General features: G+C 43.1%; 3 protein-coding genes and 12 non-coding genes across 16 annotated transcripts; 8 read left to right on the top strand and 7 right to left on the bottom strand.

The window, feature by feature from the left end:
• Positions 1-1,056: 1,056 nt before the first annotated feature.
• trnaw-cca (transfer RNA tryptophan (anticodon CCA)) lies at positions 1,057-1,128 on the bottom strand. The gene has a single exon. It is a non-coding gene; the product is annotated as a tRNA-Trp (tRNA).
• A 142-nt stretch (positions 1,129-1,270) lies between these two features.
• On the bottom strand, positions 1,271-1,342 carry trnaw-cca (transfer RNA tryptophan (anticodon CCA)). Its single transcript has one exon. It is a non-coding gene; the product is annotated as a tRNA-Trp (tRNA).
• A 565-nt stretch (positions 1,343-1,907) lies between these two features.
• Positions 1,908-1,979, bottom strand: trnaw-cca (transfer RNA tryptophan (anticodon CCA)). The gene has a single exon. It is a non-coding gene; the product is annotated as a tRNA-Trp (tRNA).
• A 2,461-nt stretch (positions 1,980-4,440) lies between these two features.
• On the top strand, positions 4,441-20,712 carry LOC117260525 (uncharacterized). 2 transcript variants are annotated; one of them, XM_078169371.1, is made up of 5 exons: positions 4,441-4,520; positions 4,603-4,658; positions 4,739-5,020; positions 19,912-20,564; positions 20,647-20,712. In XM_078169371.1, exons 1-5 carry the CDS (start codon positions 4,495-4,497, stop codon positions 20,656-20,658), a joined length of 1,029 nt encoding a protein of 342 aa, XP_078025497.1. In that variant the 5' UTR covers positions 4,441-4,494; the 3' UTR covers positions 20,659-20,712. The 2 variants fall into 2 exon arrangements, with proteins under 2 accessions (XP_078025497.1, XP_033488375.2); XM_033632484.2 differs by lacking the exons at positions 4,441-4,520; positions 4,603-4,658; positions 4,739-5,020 and adding exons at positions 19,144-19,230; positions 19,313-19,368; positions 19,449-19,769.
• On the top strand, positions 5,139-5,954 carry LOC144463823 (uncharacterized). Its single transcript, XM_078169372.1, has 2 exons — positions 5,139-5,803; positions 5,886-5,954. Exons 1-2 carry the CDS (start codon positions 5,468-5,470, stop codon positions 5,895-5,897), a joined length of 348 nt encoding a protein of 115 aa, XP_078025498.1. The 5' UTR covers positions 5,139-5,467; the 3' UTR covers positions 5,898-5,954.
• On the top strand, positions 7,739-7,810 carry trnac-gca (transfer RNA cysteine (anticodon GCA)). Its single transcript has one exon. It is a non-coding gene; the product is annotated as a tRNA-Cys (tRNA).
• Positions 8,099-8,170, top strand: trnac-gca (transfer RNA cysteine (anticodon GCA)). Its single transcript has one exon. It is a non-coding gene; the product is annotated as a tRNA-Cys (tRNA).
• On the bottom strand, positions 9,410-10,995 carry LOC117260527 (uncharacterized). Its single transcript, XM_033632487.2, has 5 exons — positions 10,894-10,995; positions 10,756-10,811; positions 10,358-10,675; positions 9,561-10,213; positions 9,410-9,478 (listed from the first exon to the last, which is right to left on the bottom strand). The coding sequence occupies exons 1-5, from the start codon at positions 10,917-10,919 to the stop codon at positions 9,467-9,469; spliced, it is 1,065 nt and encodes a 354-aa protein (XP_033488378.2). The 5' UTR covers positions 10,920-10,995; the 3' UTR covers positions 9,410-9,466.
• Positions 12,018-12,090, top strand: trnac-gca (transfer RNA cysteine (anticodon GCA)). Its single transcript has one exon. It is a non-coding gene; the product is annotated as a tRNA-Cys (tRNA).
• Positions 14,313-14,384, top strand: trnac-gca (transfer RNA cysteine (anticodon GCA)). Its single transcript has one exon. It is a non-coding gene; the product is annotated as a tRNA-Cys (tRNA).
• On the top strand, positions 14,860-14,931 carry trnac-gca (transfer RNA cysteine (anticodon GCA)). The gene has a single exon. It is a non-coding gene; the product is annotated as a tRNA-Cys (tRNA).
• Positions 15,184-15,255, top strand: trnac-gca (transfer RNA cysteine (anticodon GCA)). The gene has a single exon. It is a non-coding gene; the product is annotated as a tRNA-Cys (tRNA).
• trnac-gca (transfer RNA cysteine (anticodon GCA)) lies at positions 16,920-16,991 on the bottom strand. The gene has a single exon. It is a non-coding gene; the product is annotated as a tRNA-Cys (tRNA).
• On the bottom strand, positions 17,244-17,315 carry trnac-gca (transfer RNA cysteine (anticodon GCA)). Its single transcript has one exon. It is a non-coding gene; the product is annotated as a tRNA-Cys (tRNA).
• On the bottom strand, positions 17,604-17,675 carry trnac-gca (transfer RNA cysteine (anticodon GCA)). The gene has a single exon. It is a non-coding gene; the product is annotated as a tRNA-Cys (tRNA).
• Positions 20,713-21,610: the final 898 nt, after the last annotated feature.

A 21,610-nucleotide genomic window follows, 5' to 3' on the forward strand; every position in this document is an offset into this window, starting at 1 on the left:
GAATTGTTGTCTTTACTTTAAGTGAAGTGCCTCATACCAGTCACTCTACTCACTTATCTCAGTGTGTGTGTGTGTGTGTGTGTGTGTGTGTGTGTGTGCATGTCCACATCAGAGGCTGACTTGCATGCCTCGGTTTATAATGTACTGTGGTGAACCACTCTTCCTGTTGTGTTCTACTTCTTGGACTAGATGCATCAAAGTGGCAGCTTCCTGGTATGAGGTCATTGTTTTTCACTGTCTCACATTGCAGAACACACAGTTTAAAACTTTTAGACAGTTCAAACAAAGATGAAAGACATCAGCTCACTTTGTTGTCAGTGTTCTTTATGAATCATTAATAATTATGAACTCACCATGCACAGTGAAACACTGATCACAAAGCTGCAGGAAGATGCAACTGTTGATGTGATTTGAATCACTTTAAGGTGGTGATTGTATTTTAGAGGGATTATTCAAGATCCAAACTTCTTATATGCCACAGAACATAGAAAGGATGGTTTTTCATTTAATTTGTCACATAAATCAATCCATCATTCATTCATCACATGGAATTATTCAAGGTACAATGTAAAATGTGAACCCATCAGCTCGTTTAACTTGTGCACTGTAGTTTAGTCTGTCTTTGCGTCTTCTTACATTGATGGCTGCTGCTTTGTAATTGTCCATGTCTGCGGATGGTTCTGGTAATGGTTTTTGGTTGTGTAATGATTTAACTGTACACACATCCTGACCTCAACAGGACAGCTAAATGGTTGCTTCTCCCGAGCATTCCCACTGTCACACCAGTCCTTAATCATTGTTGAAAAGCACCAGCCTGTACAATGGCCTGTACAATGGCTAGCAGGATGCTCGTTCAGCTGGTGCCCATCTTCTCCATCTTTTCCTCGATGCTCACTGATGTTTACATTTGAAAACATCAACAAGGCTAGCTAGCAGGAGAGTTAATGTCCATATCCTGATGAGTGACTCATAGTCACACACCACCACCACCAACACACATAGACATAAGAGCCTACCTGTGAACACAAAGGGGGGATTCAGAGTTTAACAGCTGTTTGACCTTGACGTGATTTGAACACGCAGCCTTCTGATCTGGAGTCAGACGCGCTACCGTTGCGCCACAAGGTCTGTTTTGAGAAGAAGAAGTGGCGCTTTATAAAGGTAAACTGGGCAGCAAAATCAGCCTGAAATAATAATTTCTACTGATTATTAATCTTAATAAGAAGTGTCTTAACTATCTGTTAATTGAAAAGGTAGCCACAAAGTTGAGCGACCCTGATGTGATTTGAACACGCAGCCTTCTGATCTGGAATCAGACACACTACCATTGCGCCACAGGGTCTCAGACTACAAGCTGTGGAAGCACTTCAGATGGATGGCATACAGGTCTGAAGGCTATCACTGCAGCAGAATTCAAGACTGAGCCAAGATTTTTTTTACACAGAAGATATTTCCTAATATGGTATTTTGGTGATGGTGGTGGAGAGTGCTATTTAATATTTTGGGTGTGCTGGTATGCCTAAACTGACAAAGACACACTACATTAACAAGGATTTAAGATGATTAAAAAAAAGACATTAGACATAAGGCTATATCACACACCTAAGTCAGCAGTGATTTCTTTGATTATTTGGAAACCTCAGCTAGGATCAAGTAAAGATGCTATAATCAATGACAGAAGGAGAAATATTTATATTTTCATTCATGAATTTTGTATTTATTTACATATTTATTTGATCATGTATTTATTTATTTTTTTTTTATTTCTAATGTATTTAAGTATTTATTGATATGTTTTTTTATTTATTGATACATAACATTCTGATCTATCATCAGATTTTTTTTTTTTATCAAACAGAACCTGTTGTAAATCTAATTCAAAGGTTGGTTGGAGCACTTGCTTGTTTTGACCTTGATGTGATTTGAACACACAACCTTCTGATCTGGAGTCAGACGCGCTACCATTGCGCCACAAGGTCTATTTCCTGAAGCAGAAGCAGCATTTTATAGAGGTCAACTGGGTCTGCTAAGCACTTTTATATACACCATAGAGTTTGGAGAGGATGTTTTTTTTTAATATATTTGTCACATAAATACACAGCAAGGCACACAGAGAACCTGAAAACTTATGAAGACTTTAAATTATGCATATATCAGGGTGGGGTCGCTTGGGTGACAGGCTGTCTGCGAGGCATAGCCACAGTCTATGTGTCATATCCACCCATCACTCCCCCACACCTCCAGTGTCTTGTCAAGATATGGTCACTACTGACTCAAAAGAGTTTTGTAGGTGTTTAACCCTGATGTAATTTGAACACAGCACTGATATGGAGTCAGATGCTCTTCAACTGTGCGACAAGGTCAGTTTTATAAGCTGTAATGGCACTGTATAGGGATGGCATTTTAATTGGAAAGCCAAGTCTGCCAAGCAATTTTTAGAGCATGAAGGATATTAAAAGGATATTAATCTATGATCAATGCTGTGCTGTCCAAAAATACCCCTTTTCTACCAAATTAGCTCTTGTTTTTGAACTGGTTCTGCTCAGGGCCCTTGGAACCCTAGTACTATCTAGCAAAACAGCCTGTTTTTCCCACAGTTTTGAACAGTAATCAAGGACGTGTTATCAATGGAGGGTGCATTGCACAATTCACAACAAAAGTAAACAGTCATAGCAAGACGGCGGATCACATTGATTACTTGCAAACTTTTGTTCTGTCATTACAGATATTAGTTTTTATCCAGCAGAAAGCCTTGACCAGCTATGAGTGCGACCACTTCGGGCTTTTTTCCCCCCGATGAATTCTTACTGTACATCTCTATTGTTGCATCTCCATCCGGTCTTTCCAGCCTGTAGAATGTTAAACACCCTCTGATGAAGTCACAGTTTACACTTAAGGTTGAGTAAAACCTTGGTTTGAGCTTGGTTCAAACTTTTCAGGACCAGAAGCAATTTATTTTTGGGACGAAATGTTCAGAGTGGTTCAAAATTAGGTGCAGGAACTGGATGGGAACATGATGGGAACAGTTTATTGGCAGAGCACTTGCCCTTCGGAATAATATTTATCATATACTTTGGCATTTGTAGTCTTCAGATTTCAACTTAATTTTGGGGCGACGCTGTTAAACAACACTCTTCACCACCAAAATCAAAGTAACAAAGCAGGAAATATCTTGCCTGCAAAAAACACATTGGCTCGGTCTTGGATCCTGCTGTGGTGATAGCCTTTGCATTTACATTCCGTCTCTTTAAAAGTGCTATCACAGCTTATAATAGCTGACCTTCCACTGCAACGGTCACGAATCTGACTCCAGATTAGAAGGCTGCATGTTCAAATCATGTCAGTGTCAAACATTTTTGAGTCTAACAATCAGAACAGCTGATTCTTTCACCTCTCAGTTTGATTTTACACTTTGCTGTATTTTTGTGTGACAAACTGAATGAAAACATCCTCTCCATCTCTCTGTGACATTTAAAAAGTGCTTAGCAGGCCCAATTGACCTCTGTAAAGTGGCTCTACAATTTGCACACAGCCCTCTCCCACCTGGACCAGAGGAACATATGTGAGACCACTGTTCATTCACTATAGTTCAGCATTCAATACAAGTGCTCCCTCCAAGCTCGTCATCACACTCAGAGGCTCAGTGCTGCCCTCTGTGATGGGCTTCGGGGCTTCCTGAGCTTTCTGATGGGCATACCCCAGGCTGTGTACTCCCTGTTCATGCATGACCACCAACAGTTCCAACATTGTCATTAAGTTTGCCAATAACACAAAGGAGGCGAGAGCCCTGACGTCTTAGTGCCCGGACAACAACCTCTATCTCAATGTCAGCATAATTAAGGAGTGACTCTGGACTACAGGAAGCAACAGGGAGAGGGACACACTGCCATCTCCACCAAAAGGACTGTGGTGGCGAGTATCAGCAGCTTCAGGCTCTTCAGAGTTTACATCAGTGATCATGTGAGCTAGATTTAACACAAAGACACCATCACCAAGACTGCAAGACAACAGCTTGTCTTCCTCCGCAGGCTGACAAGGCTCGACATGGTTAGATTTTTTTAGTTGCATGATTTTCTTTTAATATGTAATTAAATGAGCATGAAAGGAGCCTGAGATCTAAGGTTTTCTTTCACAACTGCTCCTCTGTAATTGTTGTGCATATGAAAACAAATAACTTGAACCTGGATGGATTAAAGGCTGAATCAAACTGCAATACATTTATACAAAGTGACATAAATTCCTCTGAATTATAAGAAAATAAGCAAACAAACAACAAATGACTAATTGCTGCATTCAGCATCAACTATGGGAAGCCAACAGCTTTTTGTACCTGGCTCCTGTTGGACTAATTGCTTAGGTTGGATCCACCTGCTGAGAGTCATTCACCAGCAGCTGTCCATGGTTAACTCGTTAAGCTGTGATTGGTCAGTGCTGATCTCTGGCAACACTTATAAGCCTGCACATTTGAAGAGCTCTCCAGTGTCAGCCTCCACCATGATGACTGCATGGTTCTTCACAGGGTAAGTTGCTGGCTTGGTGTAAGTTGACTGCTTACCGGGAAACAGTTGTTGATGCTTTTGTGTTGTTTTGAAATTGTTTCAGGGCTTCCCTCTTTGCTCTGCTGATTGTGGACATATGCTGCCTTCCTGTCAAGAAGGGTTAAGTAACCACTCCAGTTAAACTCTGTATGTTTCAGTTGAGTTCTCTTCTGATTTTACTCGTATTCTCTTGTACCCAGGCTCTGGTCCCGGTGCTTCCTATGGCAGCGGTTACTCAAACGCTGCTCTTAATTATGACTCCTACCGAGGAGCGTCCTCTGGCCAGTATTCACCTGGAGCTGTTGGGCATAGCTATGCTCCCTCTGCAGGCGTCTCCACATCTTATGAAGCTGCTCCAGAGCCCAGTGTCCCTCAGCCTGCTGTTCAAAGAGGACCAGCATCATTCTCCAGGGGCAATCCAATGAGGCTAAGCCCTGCTAACTCTGGACATCCAGGGGCTGCTTTTCAGCTTGGCCCACGAGGTAAGAATCTACTGATGTTCTAATTGCTATCAGTTTATTGGGCACTCTAAAGCTTTCTTTGCTGACAAAACTTGTGTTGACCCATGTCTTAACAAGTGTGTAATGTGTGACTTCATACTTCTCAACATTCCTGTTCTCAAACATGAACTGGGCTGTTGCACCTCCCAGTCTCCTCTCTGGAGATGAGGAAATGTCCACTAGCGCACGTGCTGTTGCCTCTAGTCAACCTGAGAATGTGAGTCCACCTGAATCCATGTACCAGGCCGGAGAGTTGTCCCATTTTGAGGAAAGCTTTGAGCACGGTAATTCTGAGAGGGAGACTGAGGAACAAGGCTGGATGCCGCCCCCTCCTCCTCCACCACCTTTTGCAGCATCTGAAGAGTCTGCTGGAGCTGGCTTCATCAGCCAGACTCGGGCTTCATCAGCCAGCCTCAGCCAGAGTCTAACATGGGGAGAAGCTGGTTCCCTTATCCTTACTACGACTACATGTTCCTGACCGGCCAGTATCCCCCAGGCACAGTCACTCACACCAGCAGCAGCTTTGAGCAGGGGAGAGACCACTGGCAAGACACCCACTATGAGAGATACTACACACCCCAAAACCCTGCTCCTGCAGAACAGACCGAGACCTTCACTGCCTTTGCAGCCCCCCTGACCATTGAGAAGAGGCCTGTGAAGACTCCTGTGATGGCTGGTTACAGACAAGGTGGTGCACAGTCTGCTCCTTCTGGAGGGTTCAGGCAGCCAGCTCACAGCCAAGCTGGTGGCAACAACATGGTCAAGGTATGTTGAAATGTATTTGCACAAATGGCTAACTCGGTATTTTTGTAACTTGTGCTAATGTTGCTCTTTTCCTGTGTTTCAGGGTGGATACTAAATGGCCGATCCCTACAGTGAACAAAGCTTTCTGAATTCAATAAAGAATTTAAATTCATCTGAGGTTGTCTTGATGGTATCTGTCAATACTTTTGCAAGTTTTTGCAATGTAAGGTGATTTGTATATTAAAAACTTGACTTAATTTGGGGATAATGTCAGTGCAAGATTTGTTAAACTTCAAGAACATGTGAGATGCTCAATGAGTTGGGATCCTATACTGAAACAATGAGTAGCTCTTTGTCCCCTGAGCCTAGTAGACCATGTACAGGTTTCAAGTATTGGTACTTTCTTACCTAGTGGACATTTTCCTGCTTTGGCATTTCACTAGCAAAAGCTGCTTTTTCATTCAGTATTACAAACAGGATATGCAGTTTACCGACACTTGAATCCTTTGGTAAACAAGCTTCTACTTCCAGTTACTGGGGTTGACCAGCTTTTGGACAGTGCTATCAATTGAGAATCTAGAGCATAGCTGTCTTTGGTAGGGCCTTAAGGATCCTAAATGTCAGGTGCCAACAGTAAGACTTGTAAGAGCAAACAGGACAGGTCCATTGTAGGTTTATACTGTTCTGTAGCTTCCCTGCAGTGGTCCTTATGTGCTCTCACCCAAGCTTTCAAACTAAGTTATTTTCCCAAGCCCTTCTAATGTTTTTCCTGGTGACTTGATGTGGGTCTCTGCATGATGTTACTGCATATAAACCACCTAGCCTGCCTATGCTTCTTGCATTATCAAAATGCACTATATTCCTCTAACCGCCTAACTAGCGCAGAAGCTGAGCAATGGACTGCTGTGGACGCCACAGTAGTTTGGATCTGAAAGTCACAAACTGAGCAAGAGTTTACTCATGTATTCTGCCAGGCAAAATTACTGTTTGTTTTCCTCCTGTCACCAGGAGTCTGGTGGCTTTGAAAAGAGGGATATAACGGCTTGAGTTCCCCAGTACCCTTACACAACCCTACTTCAAAAAATCAGAACTAACCCTTTCAGGTAAATCCTTATCAGCACTTGCCACTTTAACCTACATCACTGCTTTTTGCTAACGCCTGAGCAGGAGTTTCCATTTGAAAAAAGAATGCAGTGGACCCACCCTTCTGAATGGCTTTTAAAAAATCAATGCGTAAATGGGAAGTACAAAGAGAAAAAAATAACATCATTGTATAGGCCTATGTGATACCTTAGTTGCATCAATAGACTAATGTCTCATTTAAGCTTGTTGCATAATGGCAGCTCATCTGACTCTTGATCAGAAAATTGCATGTTTAAATCATGTAAGGATCAAGCGATTGTGTTCTCTGACTTCCTTTGAGAGACCAGGTTGTTAAACTGACTCGAGTTGTTTTTTTAAAAGATATTTTTTGGGGCATTTTAGCCTTTAATTGATAGGACAGACAAGCGTGAAGGGGGAGAGAGAGAGGTAGTGACATGCAGCAAAGTCGAACACAGCCCACTGCGACAACTGCCTTGTACATGGGGCGCCTGCTCTATCCACTAAGTCACCGATGCCCTGACTCATGAGTTTCTACTGTAATTGTCAAAGATTCATACAGAACATTGTCAACAGATTGAGCGCAGCTCTCTTTCTCTGTGTCTTCCTCTTTGTTAGAACTAGCTAAGAAAGTTGCCATATCATACAGTTAAGCATAGAGCTTCAACTGGGATGATTAAGAAGGCATGTGTATCTGGTGCCATCAGACTGTCTAACATATTGTATGTTTTAATCACAGAGTAGATGTTTATGTTTAAGAGAAGAAAATAATTTGATTGTTTGTATTCATATCAACAAATGATATACTGTATATTAGACTCTATAGTACACAGTGAGTGACCAGTGTTCTTTCATGGGGGTATAGCTCAGTGGGAGAGCATTTGACTGCAGATCAAGAGGTCCCCAGTTCAAATCTGGGTGCCCCCTACATCAATGCCAAATAGACAGCATTATCTTATTCTTGGTCCCTGTCACCCAACCATAGGCTGCCAACCTGCCCATGGATGACATCCACAGTAACCTACCTACATTAATTCAGGTTGGCCACAGCAGGTGTGCCCTATCAAAGATGAAAATTCACAGGCAGTAAGTTCTTAATATCGAAGAAAAGGCCCAAAACTTTTTTTTATCAAGCACCAACCTGGATTTTAACCATGGAGTTAAGGCCTGATCAGTGCTTTGCTGATAACAAGTCATATTTTTGACTTCATGTGTGGGGGTATAGCTCAGTGGTAGAGCATTTGACTGCAGATCAAGAGGTCCCCAGTTCAAATCTGGGTGCCCCCTACATCAATGCCAACTAGACCACATTATCTTATCCTGATCCCTGTCACCCAAAATTGGAAAGCCAAGTCTGCCAAGCAATTTTAGAGCATGAAGGATATTAACTGTATTCTATTGATGCAACTAAGGTATCACATAGGCCTATACAATGATGTTATTTTTTTCTCTTTGTACTTTCCATTTACACGTTGATTTTTTAAAAGCCATTCAGAAGGGTGGGTCCACTGCATTCTTTTTTCAAATGGAAACTCCTGCTCAGGCGTTAGCAAAAAGCAGTGATGTAGGTTAAAGTGGCAAGTGCTGATAAGGATTTACCTGAAAGGGTTAGTTCTGATTTTTTGAAGTAGGGTTGTGTAAGGGTACTGGGGAACTCAAGCCGTTATATCCCTCTTTTCAAAGCCACCAGACTCCTGGTGACAGGAGGAAAACAGTAATTTTGCCTGGCAGAATACATGAGTAAACTCTTGCTCAGTTTGTGACTTTCGGATCCAAACTACTGTGGCGTCCACAGCAGTCCATTGCTCAGCTTCTGCGCTAGTTAGGCGGTTAGAGGAATATAGTGCATTTTGATAATGCAAGAAGCATAGGCAGGCTAGGTGGTTTATATGCAGTAACTGCAGAGACCCACATCAAGTCACCAGGAAAAACATTAGAAGGGCTTGGGAAAATAACTTAGTTTGAAAGCTTGGGTGAGAGCACATAAGGACCACTGCAGGGAAGCTACAGAACAGTATAAACCTACAATGGACCTGTCCTGTTTGCTCTTACAAGTCTTACTGTTGGCACCTGACATTTAGGATCCTTAAGGCCCTACCAAAGACAGCTATGCTCTAGATTCTCAATTGATAGCACTGTCCAAAAGCTGGTCAACCCCAGTAACTGGAAGTAGAAGCTTGTTTACCAAAGGATTCAAGTGTCGGTAAACTGCATATCCTGTTTGTAATACTGAATGAAAAAGCAGCTTTTGCTAGTGAAATGCCAAAGCAGGAAAATGTCCACTAGGTAAGAAAGTACCAATACTTGAAACCTGTACATGGTCTACTAGGCTCAGGGGACAAAGAGCTACTCATTGTTTCAGTATAGGATCCCAACTCATTGAGCATCTCACATGTTCTTGAAGTTTAACAAATCTTGCACTGACATTATCCCCAAATTAAGTCAAGTTTTTAATATACAAATCACCTTACATTGCAAAAACTTGCAAAAGTATTGACAGATACCATGAAACAAGACAACCTCAGATGAATTTAAATTCTTTATTGAATTCAGAAAGCTTTGTTCACTGTAGGGATCGGCCATTTAGTATCCACCCTGAAACACAGGAAAAGAGCAACATTAGCACAAGTTACAAAAATACCGAGTTAGTCATTTGTGCAAATACATTTCAACATACCTTGACCATGTTGTTGCCACCAGCTTGGCTGTGAGCTGGCTGCCTGAACCCTCCAGAAGGAGCAGACTGTGCACCACCTTGTCTGTAACCAGCCATCACAGGAGTCTTCACAGGCCTCTTCTCAATGGTCAGGGGGGCTGCAAAGGCAGTGAAGGTCTCGGTCTGTTCTGCAGGAGCAGGGTTTTGGGGTGTGTAGTATCTCTCATAGTGGGTGTCTTGCCAGTGGTCTCTCCCCTGCTCGAAGCTGCTGCTGGTGTGAGTGACTGTGCCCGGGGGATACTGGCCGGTCAGGAACATGTAGTCGTAGTAAGGATAAGGGAACCAGCTTCTCCCCATGTTAGACTCTGGCTGAGGCTGGCTGATGAAGCCCGAGTCTGGTTGAGGCTGGCTGATGAAGCCAGCTCCAGCAGACTCTTCAGATGCTGCAAAAGGTGGTGGAGGAGGAGGGGGCGGCATCCAGCCTTGTTCCTCAGTCTCCCTCTCAGAATTACCGTGCTCAAAGCTTTCCTCAAAATGGGACAACTCTCCGGCCTGGTACATGGATTCAGGTGGACTCACATTCTCAGGTTGACTAGAGGCAACAGCACGTGCGCTAGTGGACATTTCCTCATCTCCAGAGAGGAGACTGGGAGGTGCAACAGCCCAGTTCATGTCTGAGAACAGGAATGTTGAGAAGTATGAAGTCACACATTACACACTTGTTAAGACATGGGTCAACACAAGTTTTGTCAGCAAAGAAAGCTTTAGAGTGCCCAATAAACTGATAGCAATTAGAACATTAAGCAGTAGATTCTTACCTCGTGGGCCAAGCTGAAAAGCAGCCCCTGGATGTCCAGAGTTAGCAGGGCTTAGCCTCATTGGATTGCCCCTGTACAATGGGAAAGCAGGTCCTGAAGAAGAACTAGAGCCAGATGATGCTGGTCCTCTTTGAACAGCAGGCTGAGAGACACTGGGCTCTGGAGCAGCTTCATAAGATGTGGAGACACCTGCAGAGGGAGCATAGCTATGCCCAACAGCTCCAGGTGAATACTGGCCAGCGGACACTCCATGATACGATTTATAATTAGGAGCAGCGTTTGAGTAACCGCCGCCATAGGAAGCACCGGGACCAGAGCCTGGGTACAAGAGAATACGAGTAAAGTTAAAAGAGAACTCAACTGAAACATACAGAGTTTAACTGGAGTGGTTACTTAACCTTTCTTGACAGGAAGGCAGCATATGTCCACAATCAGCAGAGCAAAGAGGGAAGCCCTGAAACAATTTCAAAACAACACAAAAGCATCAACAACTGTTTCCCAGTAAGCAGTCAACTTACACCAAGCCAGCAACTTACCCTGAGAGGAACCGTGCAGTCATCATGGTGGAGGCTGACACTGGAGATCTCTTCAAATGTGCAGGCTTATAAGTGTTGCCAGAGATCAGCACTGACCAATCACAGCTTAACGAGTTAACCATGGACAGCTGCTGGTGAATGACTCTCAGCAGGTGGATCCAACCTAAGCAATTAGTCCAACAGGAGCCAGGTACAAAAAGCTGTTGGCTTCCCATAATTGATGCTGAATGCAGCAATTAGTCATGTTTTATTTTGTTTGCTTATTTTCTTATAATTCAGAAGGATTTTTGTCACTTTGTAGAAATGTATTGCAGTTGGATCCAGCCATGATGAATGTATTAAAGATTAAACACAACAATTAGGCACAACAATTACAGCAATAAAAACCTTAGATCTCAAGCTCCTTAAATGCTCATTGAACAGTGATCATGTGAGCATGCAACAGCAAAAACTAGAATACTGCAGCTTTTCCCTGCACAGCAACTTGGTGAAGACAACTGTTTGTTTTTTGAGAATGTAGCTCAGCAGTAAAGTATGTGACTGCAAATAAAGAGGTCCCCAGCTCAAATCTACGTGCCCCTTTACGGTGGAATAGAATTTAAATGAACTATTTGCTCATTTAAAGCACCACATTTGATCCCCACATTCAAGATTTGGTCCTTAACTAGGGTGACTGGATTGTATATATGATGAGATCAGTATATGAACATACTGAACATGCAAAGAAGGGACTTGTGCTTTTGAGAGGGTCATCGACCTCAATCATGTAGTGGAAGCTTTTGCTCAGCTGGAAGAGAGAAAAGCTGTTTTAGGTCACATTTATTAGCATAACCACTTGTCCTATCTAGGGTCAAGGGTGAGCTGGAGCCTATCCCAGCTGACACTGGGCGAGAAGTGAGGTACATTCTGGACAGGTCACCAGACTTTCACAGAGCTGATCCATACATACAGACAAATATGTCTGTATGTATGGCAAACATACATGACATGGCAAGAACATGCAAACAAAGAAGGAACCCAGCCAACAGGTGGTCTGGTTCAAACTTGCTGACGTCTTTGGCTGTTTGTTAGACTCTAGGACTTATGCTAGCTGATAAATAAGAATGACTTGTCTTATCCACTAAGGGGGTATAGCTCAGTGGTAGAGCATTTGACTGCAGATCAAGAGGTCCCCCAGTTCAAATCTGGGTGCCCCCTACATCAATGCCAAACAAGCAGCATTATCTTATCCTTGGTCCCTGTCACCCAACCATAGGCTGCCAACCTGCCCATGGATGACATCCACAGTAACCTACCTACATTAATTCGAGTTGACCACAGCAGGTGTGCCCTATCAAAGATGAAAATTCACAAGCAGTGAGTTCTTACCCTGCATTCAGAAAGCCTTTTTTGCTTAGGAAGGTTCCTAGCTGAGTGAAATGACCCGGAAGTATTTTAGCAGCTGCCATGGTAAGAGCTGTTTGAATTCTCTAAACACTAAGGAAAGGAGGTTCAATACTTCCTTTCAGATCTCCTTTAGCATAGGATACATCGGACCTTCCTAAGCGATAGGAAAGGAGATAATTCCATCCCACATGTCATTGCGGCGGCAGTATTTACGCACCATTCACAAACTCAAATGATTAGGAAAGAAAAAGATCAACATGACCGAGAAAGGAAGGAGATCACCATCTAAGTTACCGTTGTTTATGAAGCATTATACATCTCATGCCATAACTTGTTCATATATATTTTTTCAACATTATGTTAAACTTAGATGCGAACTATGAACGTTTCGGTACTATTGGTGTACCCTCCGTCCACAGCTTTGTTTAACTTGTTTTATAACAGGATAAACAAATACACAATGCATCATTTTAATTTTCCGAGTTTTCGTGTGAATGAGAAAAAACGGAAATCCACGTGCTTGTCCCATTTTCGTCTTCAAATGGCTAATTGATAGCCTATAGAAATTAAACCAAAACCAGAAACCTACTTGTTTTTCGCCTAAATTGTTATATCCATATTATCTGCCCCTACTGCATCTTAAAACATTGGCATCGGCTATGCTTATGGCTTAGATAGATAGATAGATAGATAGATAGATAGATAGATAGATAGATTCAAGAGTATTATCTAGACCTGCTCTATGTGTAAAGTGCCCTGAGATGACTTTTGTTGTGATTTGGCACTATATAAATAAAAATGAATCTAAAAAAAATAGATAGATAATCAATGAAGTAACGTTGCTCGTGTGTAAATGCGCATATACTTGGCGTATCTGGAGATTTAAATAATCAATGAAGTTACTGCTTCCCAATTTTTATTCCCCTGTACAGTGTTTCCCTGCAGAGCTACAGTGGAAGGATCATAACAAAAAATACAAAAGACTGTAACGTTAAAAGATATCTGCCTGAGGTTATTAAATACCTGCAGCAGAGCACCCCACCCCGCAGCAGAAACAATAAGCGCGTTTCCCCATAAAGAGAGACGCTGTGCGCATTTACGCACGAGGCACAGCAGCGTCCCTTTTATTATTAATATTATTATTATTATTTATTATTTATCCGTCTATCTATGCAGTAGGGACACATAATATTGATTTAACAATAAAGGCCAAACACAAGTTAATTACTGGTTGTGGTCTAATCTCGCCTCCAATTGCCCATTTGAAGAAGAAAATGGAAAAAAGTACGTGGATTTCCATTATTTTTTTTTATTCACACGGAAAAACAAAATAATGCATTTAATATCAGTTTATCCTGTTATAAAACAAACAAGTTGAACACAGCTATGGACGGAGGGGACACGCACCGTAACATACGCTCAGTTTGCATCAGTCATTTATTCATTTGAGCGTTGTTGTATTGCCAGCCTTTAGTAATATCATTAAATCATTTTACTACTTGGGATTCAGATGGGTGAGTGTGAGCAAATTCTCAGTGTGACAATTTCGTTTCAGTTTGTGGCTGGTAGCCTATATTAATTTTTTTTTAATTCAATTTCGACCTTAATAATTAAACAATATCTTTCACTGTGTTGTCCACGTTTATATATCCTGCATGAAACAACACGATGAGAACGTACGCCCCATACGTTCTCATCGTGTGCATTTTGTAGTCCATCTTCAGAACATTGTAGTTTCACCACAGCAGACCCACGTCAATAACATCCGCCGTCGCATGATGACGTAGCCCAGCGTAAGTGCGGTCGGATTTTCTCAGCTCCGCGGTTCTCTTTTCCTAAGTCCTTATGAATTCTCCTCTTTCCTTGACCTCGTGACGTTTCCCAAAAACGAATAGTGATTAGGAATAGACGATAGGAGGGACTTTCCGACCGCAGCCTTAATGTCGAAGAAAAGGCCAAAAAAATTTTTTATCAAGCACCAACCTGGATTTTATGACTTGCTGATAACAAGTCATATTTTTAAGCTCACGGGTGGGGTTATAGCTCAGTGGTAGAGCATTTGACTGCAGATCAAGAGGTTCCCACTTCAAGTCTGGGTGCCCCCGACACACATGGACAGCATTGTCATATCCTTGCTCCCAAACATGGGCCCCCAGTCACACCATTCCAATCCCATACAAAGCAAAACTGGCCATGGTTGACATGCACCAGTGACCAAAGCACAACTATCAAAGATGGAAATTCAAGCCTGCTGGCAGCACTTTTTTGCTAGGATGGCAAAGGTATGAGCTGCCCCACTCTCCCTCAGATTGGCTGTCTTTGTTGGTTGGAGGAGTGACATTGGGTTTGGGTTTGGGTAAGAATGTCAGGCTAAACCAGTCAGTGGCAGAGTAAGGCAGAGTAACGCTGACTAGCTTCCACTATCCTCAGCTCACCTACAGCTTTACAGGCAGTGAATTTTTGATACTGAAGAGAAGGCCAGAAACTTTCCTCATCAGGCACCAACCTGGATTTTACTCATGTGGTGAAGGCCTAATTAGTGCTTTGCTGATAACAAGTCATATTTTTGACTTCATGTGTGGGGGTATAGCTCAGTGGTAGAGCATTTGACTGCAGATCAAGAGGTCCCCAGTTCAAATCTGGGTGCCCCCTACATCAATGCCAACTAGACCACATTATCTTATCCTGATCCCTGTCACCCAAGCATAGGCCCCAAGCCAAGCTGTCCCAGGCTCAGAGCAACACAGGATAGCTTCCTTCAACCTCAGCTCAGACAGTGGATATTTAATATTGAAGAGAAAGCCAGAAACCTTTTTCATGAGGCACCAACCTGGATTTTAATCATGTGGTGAAGGCCTAATTAGTGATTTGCTGATAAAAAGTCATATTGCAGGGTTCATGTGTGGGGGTATAGCTCAGTGGTAGAGCATTTGACTGCAGATCAAGAGGTCCCCAGTTCAAGTCTGGGTGCCCCCTGCACAAATGTCAAATGGACAGCATGGTCATATCCTTGCTCCCAAACATGGGCCCCCTGCCATGCCACTCCAATCCCATGCAAAGCAAACAAGCCATGGTTGACATGCACCAGTGGCGGAAGTGGAAGCACTTTTTTGCTAGGATGGCAAAGGCATGAGCTGCCCTACTCTCCCTCGGATTGGCTACTATTTGACGCCTTTGTTGGTTGGAGGAGTGACATTGGTTTGGGTTCGGGTAAGAATGTCAGGCTAAACCAATCAGTGGCAGAGTAAGGCAGAGTAAGGCAGAGTAACGCTGACTAGCTTCCGCTATCCTCAGCTCACCTACAGCTTTACAGGCAGTGAATTTTTGATACCGAAGAAAAGGCCAGAAACTCTTTTCATCAGGCACCAACCTGGATTTTACTCATGTGAAGGCCTAATCAGTGCTTTGCCGATAGCGAGTTATAGCCTATTTTTGTGTTTATGTGTGGGGTATAGCTCAGTGGTAGAGCATTTGACTGCAGATCAAGAGGTCCCCATTGGCAAAGTGTATTGACATTTAATCCAAGCACATTTCTTCCACTTCCATGTAAGTATTCCCCAGGTGAGTATATAAACGGACAGCAATAAATTTAATTGTAACAGATGTGAAGATGTGAATGGGTTCCATTTTCCTTATTTGATTTTTGTTTGATATGATTTGATATTTGTTGTTGAGGAAGCAGCAGCAAATGAATACACACACAGTGCTTCTCAAAGTCAAGGATGCTTCCTTGGCGGGACAGGCTCCTCCAAATCAGGTTCTAGAGAGCCTATAGGCAAGGCTGTAAGTGGCTAGTGAGTGCCTAAGTGTCCATCACTGAGGGGACCCCACCTTCAATTCAGGCATATCATGTGCAAAGAATTGTGGGTACTTCATGCCTGCTGAGGATACACACGTGCATCCTTGAAAATTCCCTGAAGGAGGGACTTTGAATTTGAAGGATCATTGACATTGCAGCAGTCCATCGATCGGATCTTTTCTTGATCTTGAGAAGCACCAAGTGTGTAATAGTTAGAGATGCTGAAAGACAGAAACACATAATCAGCTACAGTGTGCAACTAATTGTGGTTCACTCCTTATCAGAAGAAATGCTTGTATCCTCTATAGACTCACAAGGTGGTGGTAAACTAAAGGGTTGTAATTTCTTTATGAGAGCCAGCCAGCAGTCGAGTTTCACATGTGTTACAAGTAAATTTATTGCTGTCCGTTTATTTTCTCAACTGGGAAATACTTAAATGGAAGTGGAAGAAATGCTTGAATTAAATGACAATCCACTTACCTAATGTAGGGGGCACCTAGAATTGAACTGGGGACCTCTACACACCCACACATGAAGTCAAAAATATGACTTGTTATCAGTAAAGCACTGATTAGGCCTTCACCACATGATTAAATTCAAGTTGGTGCCCGATGAAAAAAGTTTTTGGCCTTTTCTTCAAAATCAAAAACTCATCGCCTGTAAAGCTGTTGAGCTGAGGATAGTATCAAATAGTAGCCAATCCGAGGGAGAGTAGGGCAGCTCATGCCTTTGCCATCCTAGCAAAAAATTGCCTCCAGCAGGCTTGACTTTCCATCTTTGATAGCTATGCTTTGGTCACTGGAGCAAGGACAGGACAATGCCCTCCATTTGGCATTTGTGTAGGGGGCACCCAGACTTGAACTGGGGACCTCTTGATCTGCAGTCAAATGCTCTACCACTGAGCTATACCCCCACACATGAACCCTGCAATATGACTTTTTATCAGCAAATCACTAATTAGGCCTTCACCACATGATTAAAATCCAGGTTGGTGCCTCATGAAAAAGGTTTCTGGCTTTCTCTTCAATATTAAATATCCACTGTCTGAGCTGAGGTTGAAGGAAGCTATCCTGTGTTGCTCTGGGCCTGGGACAGCTTGGCTTGGGGCCTATGCTTGGGTGACAGGGATCAGGATAAGATAATGTGGTCTAGTTGGCATTGATGTAGGGGGCACCCAGATTTGAACTGGGGACCTCTTGATCTGCAGTCAAATGCTCTACCACTGAGCTATACCCCCACACATGAAGTCAAAAATATGACTTGTTATCAGCAAAGCACTGATCAGGCCTTAACTCCATGGTTAAAATCCAGGTTGGTGCTTGATAAAAAAAAGTTTTGGGCCTTTTCTTCGATATTAAGAACTTACTGCCTGTGAATTTTCATCTTTGATAGGGCACACCTGCTGTGGCCAACCTGAATTAATGTAGGTAGGTTACTGTGGATGTCATCCATGGGCAGGTTGGCAGCCTATGGTTGGGTGACAGGGACCAAGAATAAGATAATGCTGTCTATTTGGCCTTAATGTAGGGGGCACCCAGATTTGAACTGGGGACCTCTTGATCTGCAGTCAAATGCTTTACCACTGAGCTATACCCCCATAAAAGAACACTGGTCACTCACTGTGTACTATAGAGTCTAATACACAGTATATCATTTGTTGATATGAATACAAACAATCAAACTGAGCAAAATCTTCTCTTAAACATCTACTCTGTGATTAAAACATACAATATGTTAGACAGTCTGATGGCACCAGATACACATGCCTTCTTAATCATCCCAGTTGAAGCTCTATGCTTAATCTATGATCAATGCTGTGCTGTCCAAAAATACTCCTTTTCTACCAAATTAGCTCTGGTTTTTGAACTGGTTCTGCTCAGGGCCCTTGGAACCCTAGTGCTATCTAGCAAAACAGCCTGTGTTTCCCACAGTTTTGAGTAGTAATCAAGGACGTGTTATCAATGGAGGGTGCGTTGCACAATTCACAACAAAAGTAAACAGTCATAGCAAGACGGCGGATCACACTGATTACTTGCAAACTTTTGTTCTGTCATTACAGATACTAGTTTTTATCCAGCAGCAAGCCTTGACCAGCCATTAGTGAGACCACTTCAGGCTTTTTTCCCCCGATGAATTCTTACTGTACATCTCTATTGTTGAGATTTGCACACAGCCCTCTCCCACCTGGACCAGAGGAACATATGTGAGACTACTGTTCATTAACTATAGTTCAGCATTCAATACAAGTGTGCCCTCCAAGCTCATCATCACACTCAGAGACTCAGTGCTGCTCTCTGTGATGGGACCCTGAGCTTCCTGATGGGCATACCCCAGGCTGTGTACTCCCTGTCCATGCATGACCACCAACAGTTCCAACATTGTCATTAAGTTTGCCAATAACACAAAGGAGGTGAGAGCCCTGACGTCTTAGTGCCCGGACAACAACCTCTATCTCAATGTCAGCATAATTAAGGAGTGACTCTGGACTACAGGAAGCAACAGGGAGAGGGACACACTGCCATCTCCACCAAAAGGACTGTGGTGGCAAGTATCAGCAGCTTCAGGCTCCTCAGAGTTTACATCAGTGATCATGTGAGCTAGATTTAACACAAAGACACCATCACCAAGACTGCAAGACAACAGCTTGTCTTCCTCCGCAGGCTGACAAGGCTCGACATGTTTAGGTTTTTTTAGTTGCATGATTTTCTTTTAATATGTAATTAAATGAGCATGAAAGGAGCCTGAGATCTAAGGTTTTCTTTCACAACTGCTCCTCTGTAATTGTTGTGCATATGAAAACAAATAACTTGAACCTGGATGGATTAAAGGCTGAATCAAACTGCAATACATTTATACAAAGTGACATAAATTCCTCTGAATTATAAGAAAATAAGCAAACAAACAACAAATGACTAATTGCTGCATTCAGCATCAACTATGGGAAGCCAACAGCTTTTTGTACCTGGCTCCTGTTGGACTAATTGCTTAGGTTGGATCCACCTGCTGAGAGTCATTCACCAGCAGCTGTCCATGGTTAACTCGTTAAGCTGTGATTGGTCAGTGCTGATCTCTGGCAACACTTATAAGCCTGCACATTTGAAGAGATCTCCAGTGTCAGCCTCCACCATAATGACTGCACGGTTCTTCTCAGGGTAAGTTGCTGGCTTGGTGTAAGTTGACTGCTTACCGGGAAACAGTTGTTGATGCTTTTGTGTTGTTTTGAAATTGTTTCAGGGCTTCCCTCTTTGCTCTGCTGATTGTGGACATATGCTGCCTTCCTGTCAAGAAGGGTTAAGTAACCACTCCAGTTAAACTCTGTATGTTTCAGTTGAGTTCTCTTCTGATTTTACTCGTATTCTCTTGTACCCAGGCTCTGGTCCCGGTGCTTCCTATGGCGGCGGTTACTCAAACGCTGCTCCTAATTATAAATCGTATCATGGAGTGTCCTCTGGCCAGTATTCACCTGGAGCTGTTGAGCATAGCTATGCTCCCTCTGCAGGCGTCTCCACATCTTATGAAGCTACTCCAGGGCCCAGTGTCCCTCAGCCTGCTGTTCAAAGAGGACCAGCATCATCTGCTGGCTCTAGTTCTTCTTCAGGACCTGCTTTCCCATTGTACAGGGGCAATCCAATGAGGCTAAGCCCTGCTAACTCTGGACATCCAGGGGCTGCTTTTCAGCTTGGCCCACGAGGTAAGAATCTACTGCTTAATGTTCTAATTGCTATCAGTTTATTGGGCACTCTAAAGCTTTCTTTGCTGACAAAACTTGTGTTGACCCATGTCTTAACAAGTGTAATGTGTGACTTCATACTTCTCAACATTCCTGTTCTCAGACATGAACTGGGCTGTTGCACCTCCCAGTCTCCTCTCTGGAGATGAGGAAATGTCCACTAGCGCACGTGCTGTTGCCTCTAGTCAACCTGAGAATGTGAGTCCACCTGAATCCATGTACCAGGCCGGAGAGTTGTCCCATTTTGAGGAAAGCTTTGAGCACGGTAATTCTGAGAGGGAGACTGAGGAACAAGGCTGGATGCCGCCCCCTCCTCCTCCACCACCTTTTGCAGCATCTGAAGAGTCTGCTGGAGCTGGCTTCATCAGCCAGCCTCAACCAGACTCGGGCTTCATCAGCCAGCCTCAGCCAGAGTCTAACATGGGGAGAAGCTGGTTCCCTTATCCTTACTACGACTACATGTTCCTGACCGGCCAGTATCCCCCGGGCACAGTCACTCACACCAGCAGCAGCTTTGAGCAGGGGAGAGACCACTGGCAAGACACCCACTATGAGAGATACTACACACCCCAAAACCCTGCTCCTGCAGAACAGACCGAGACCTTCACTGCCTTTGCAGCCCCCCTGACCATTGAGAAGAGGCCTGTGAAGACTCCTGTGATGGCTGGTTACAGACAAGGTGGTGCACAATCTGCTCCTTCTGGAGGGTTCAGGCAGCCAGCTCACAGCCAAGCTGGTGGCAACAACATGGTCAAGGTATGTTGAAATGTATTAGCACAAATGGCTAACTCGGTATTTTTGTAACTTGTGCTAATGTTGCTCTTTTCCTCTGTTTCAGGGTGGATACTAAGTGGCCAATTCCTACAGTGAACAAAGCTTTCTAAATTAAAGAATTTCAAATTTATCTAAAGTTTTGTATTGCATTATCAGTCTTGATGCCTTAATTTGCACTTTAAATGGTACATGTATGTCATCCTAACCTCACATTTAATTTTGGGAAAATATGGGTTACACTTATTGACAGCCATTAACGGGTAACTTAAATCTAGAATTTGACAATTGGGGCAACAGAGATTTAACTACTCAACCTATGCTGAATCTGGTCTGAAGTTCAACTAAACTGAGTAGTGAATTGGTCCTGTAGCTTAACATACAGGATCAAGGAAATGGTTGCCTTTCCCCTAAAGCTGAAAAAAGTAACATGTGGCTCACAGACATTACAAGTGGAAGTGTCTACATCTTGGTTCTTTTCAAAATAAAGGGTATGTCACATGAGCAAATGTGGAAAAAAGATCAATGCCAGTTGTGACATAAGAAAGCTAGCTTGCTGATGCATGACTTTTAAATGTTCCATGCCAGGCAGCATCTCATGTGGGGCAGTTTATCATTCATGGCCAGTATCATACAATATTGGATAAAACAAGGCAAGACAATCAAGTTGTTTGATATGCCACTGGTAGGTGAATTTTCACCTGTGTGACCATACCTTAAACTGGTCAGTCTTTGCATCCAATGGTGTGATAGTTGAGGTGGGTGAACTACAAGGTAGATGGTCAGCTACAGAGAAGTGGGTTGACTCCTCCATATATTCTAATGAGTATACTGTTAACAGCCAGGAAAAGACCTGGGTATACCTGTGTCCTCCACTACACTGGTGTTTGTATACTACAGGCCAAATCCTGTATTTGTCTTCAAAGTGGGGGGAAAAAAAACTGACTGAATCCACCTATAGACATTAAAATAATAAAGGGACTCTGTAGGCACTACTTGAAAGCCAAGTTACCCAACAACTGTACTTGCTT

The sequence above is a fragment of the Epinephelus lanceolatus genome, chromosome 7 (genome assembly GCF_041903045.1).
Source record: "Epinephelus lanceolatus isolate andai-2023 chromosome 7, ASM4190304v1, whole genome shotgun sequence".
Lineage (NCBI taxonomy): Eukaryota > Metazoa > Chordata > Actinopteri > Perciformes > Serranidae > Epinephelus > Epinephelus lanceolatus.

Coding starts and splice junctions, on each gene's coding strand:
- LOC117260525 (XM_033632484.2), top strand. CDS start 19,208: ATGACTGCACGGTTCTTCTCAGG. Junction 19,231..19,312: donor ACTGCACGGTTCTTCTCAGG/GTAAGTTGCTGG, acceptor AAATTGTTTCAG/GGCTTCCCTCTTTGCTCTGC. Junction 19,369..19,448: donor CTGCCTTCCTGTCAAGAAGG/GTTAAGTAACCA, acceptor TCTTGTACCCAG/GCTCTGGTCCCGGTGCTTCC.
- LOC144463823 (XM_078169372.1), top strand. CDS start 5,468: ATGGGGAGAAGCTGGTTCCCTTATCCTTACTACGACTACATGTTCCTG.
- LOC117260527 (XM_033632487.2), bottom strand. CDS start 10,919: ATGATGACTGCACGGTTCCTCTCAGG. Junction 10,812..10,893: donor ACTGCACGGTTCCTCTCAGG/GTAAGTTGCTGG, acceptor AAATTGTTTCAG/GGCTTCCCTCTTTGCTCTGC. Junction 10,676..10,755: donor CTGCCTTCCTGTCAAGAAAG/GTTAAGTAACCA, acceptor TCTTGTACCCAG/GCTCTGGTCCCGGTGCTTCC.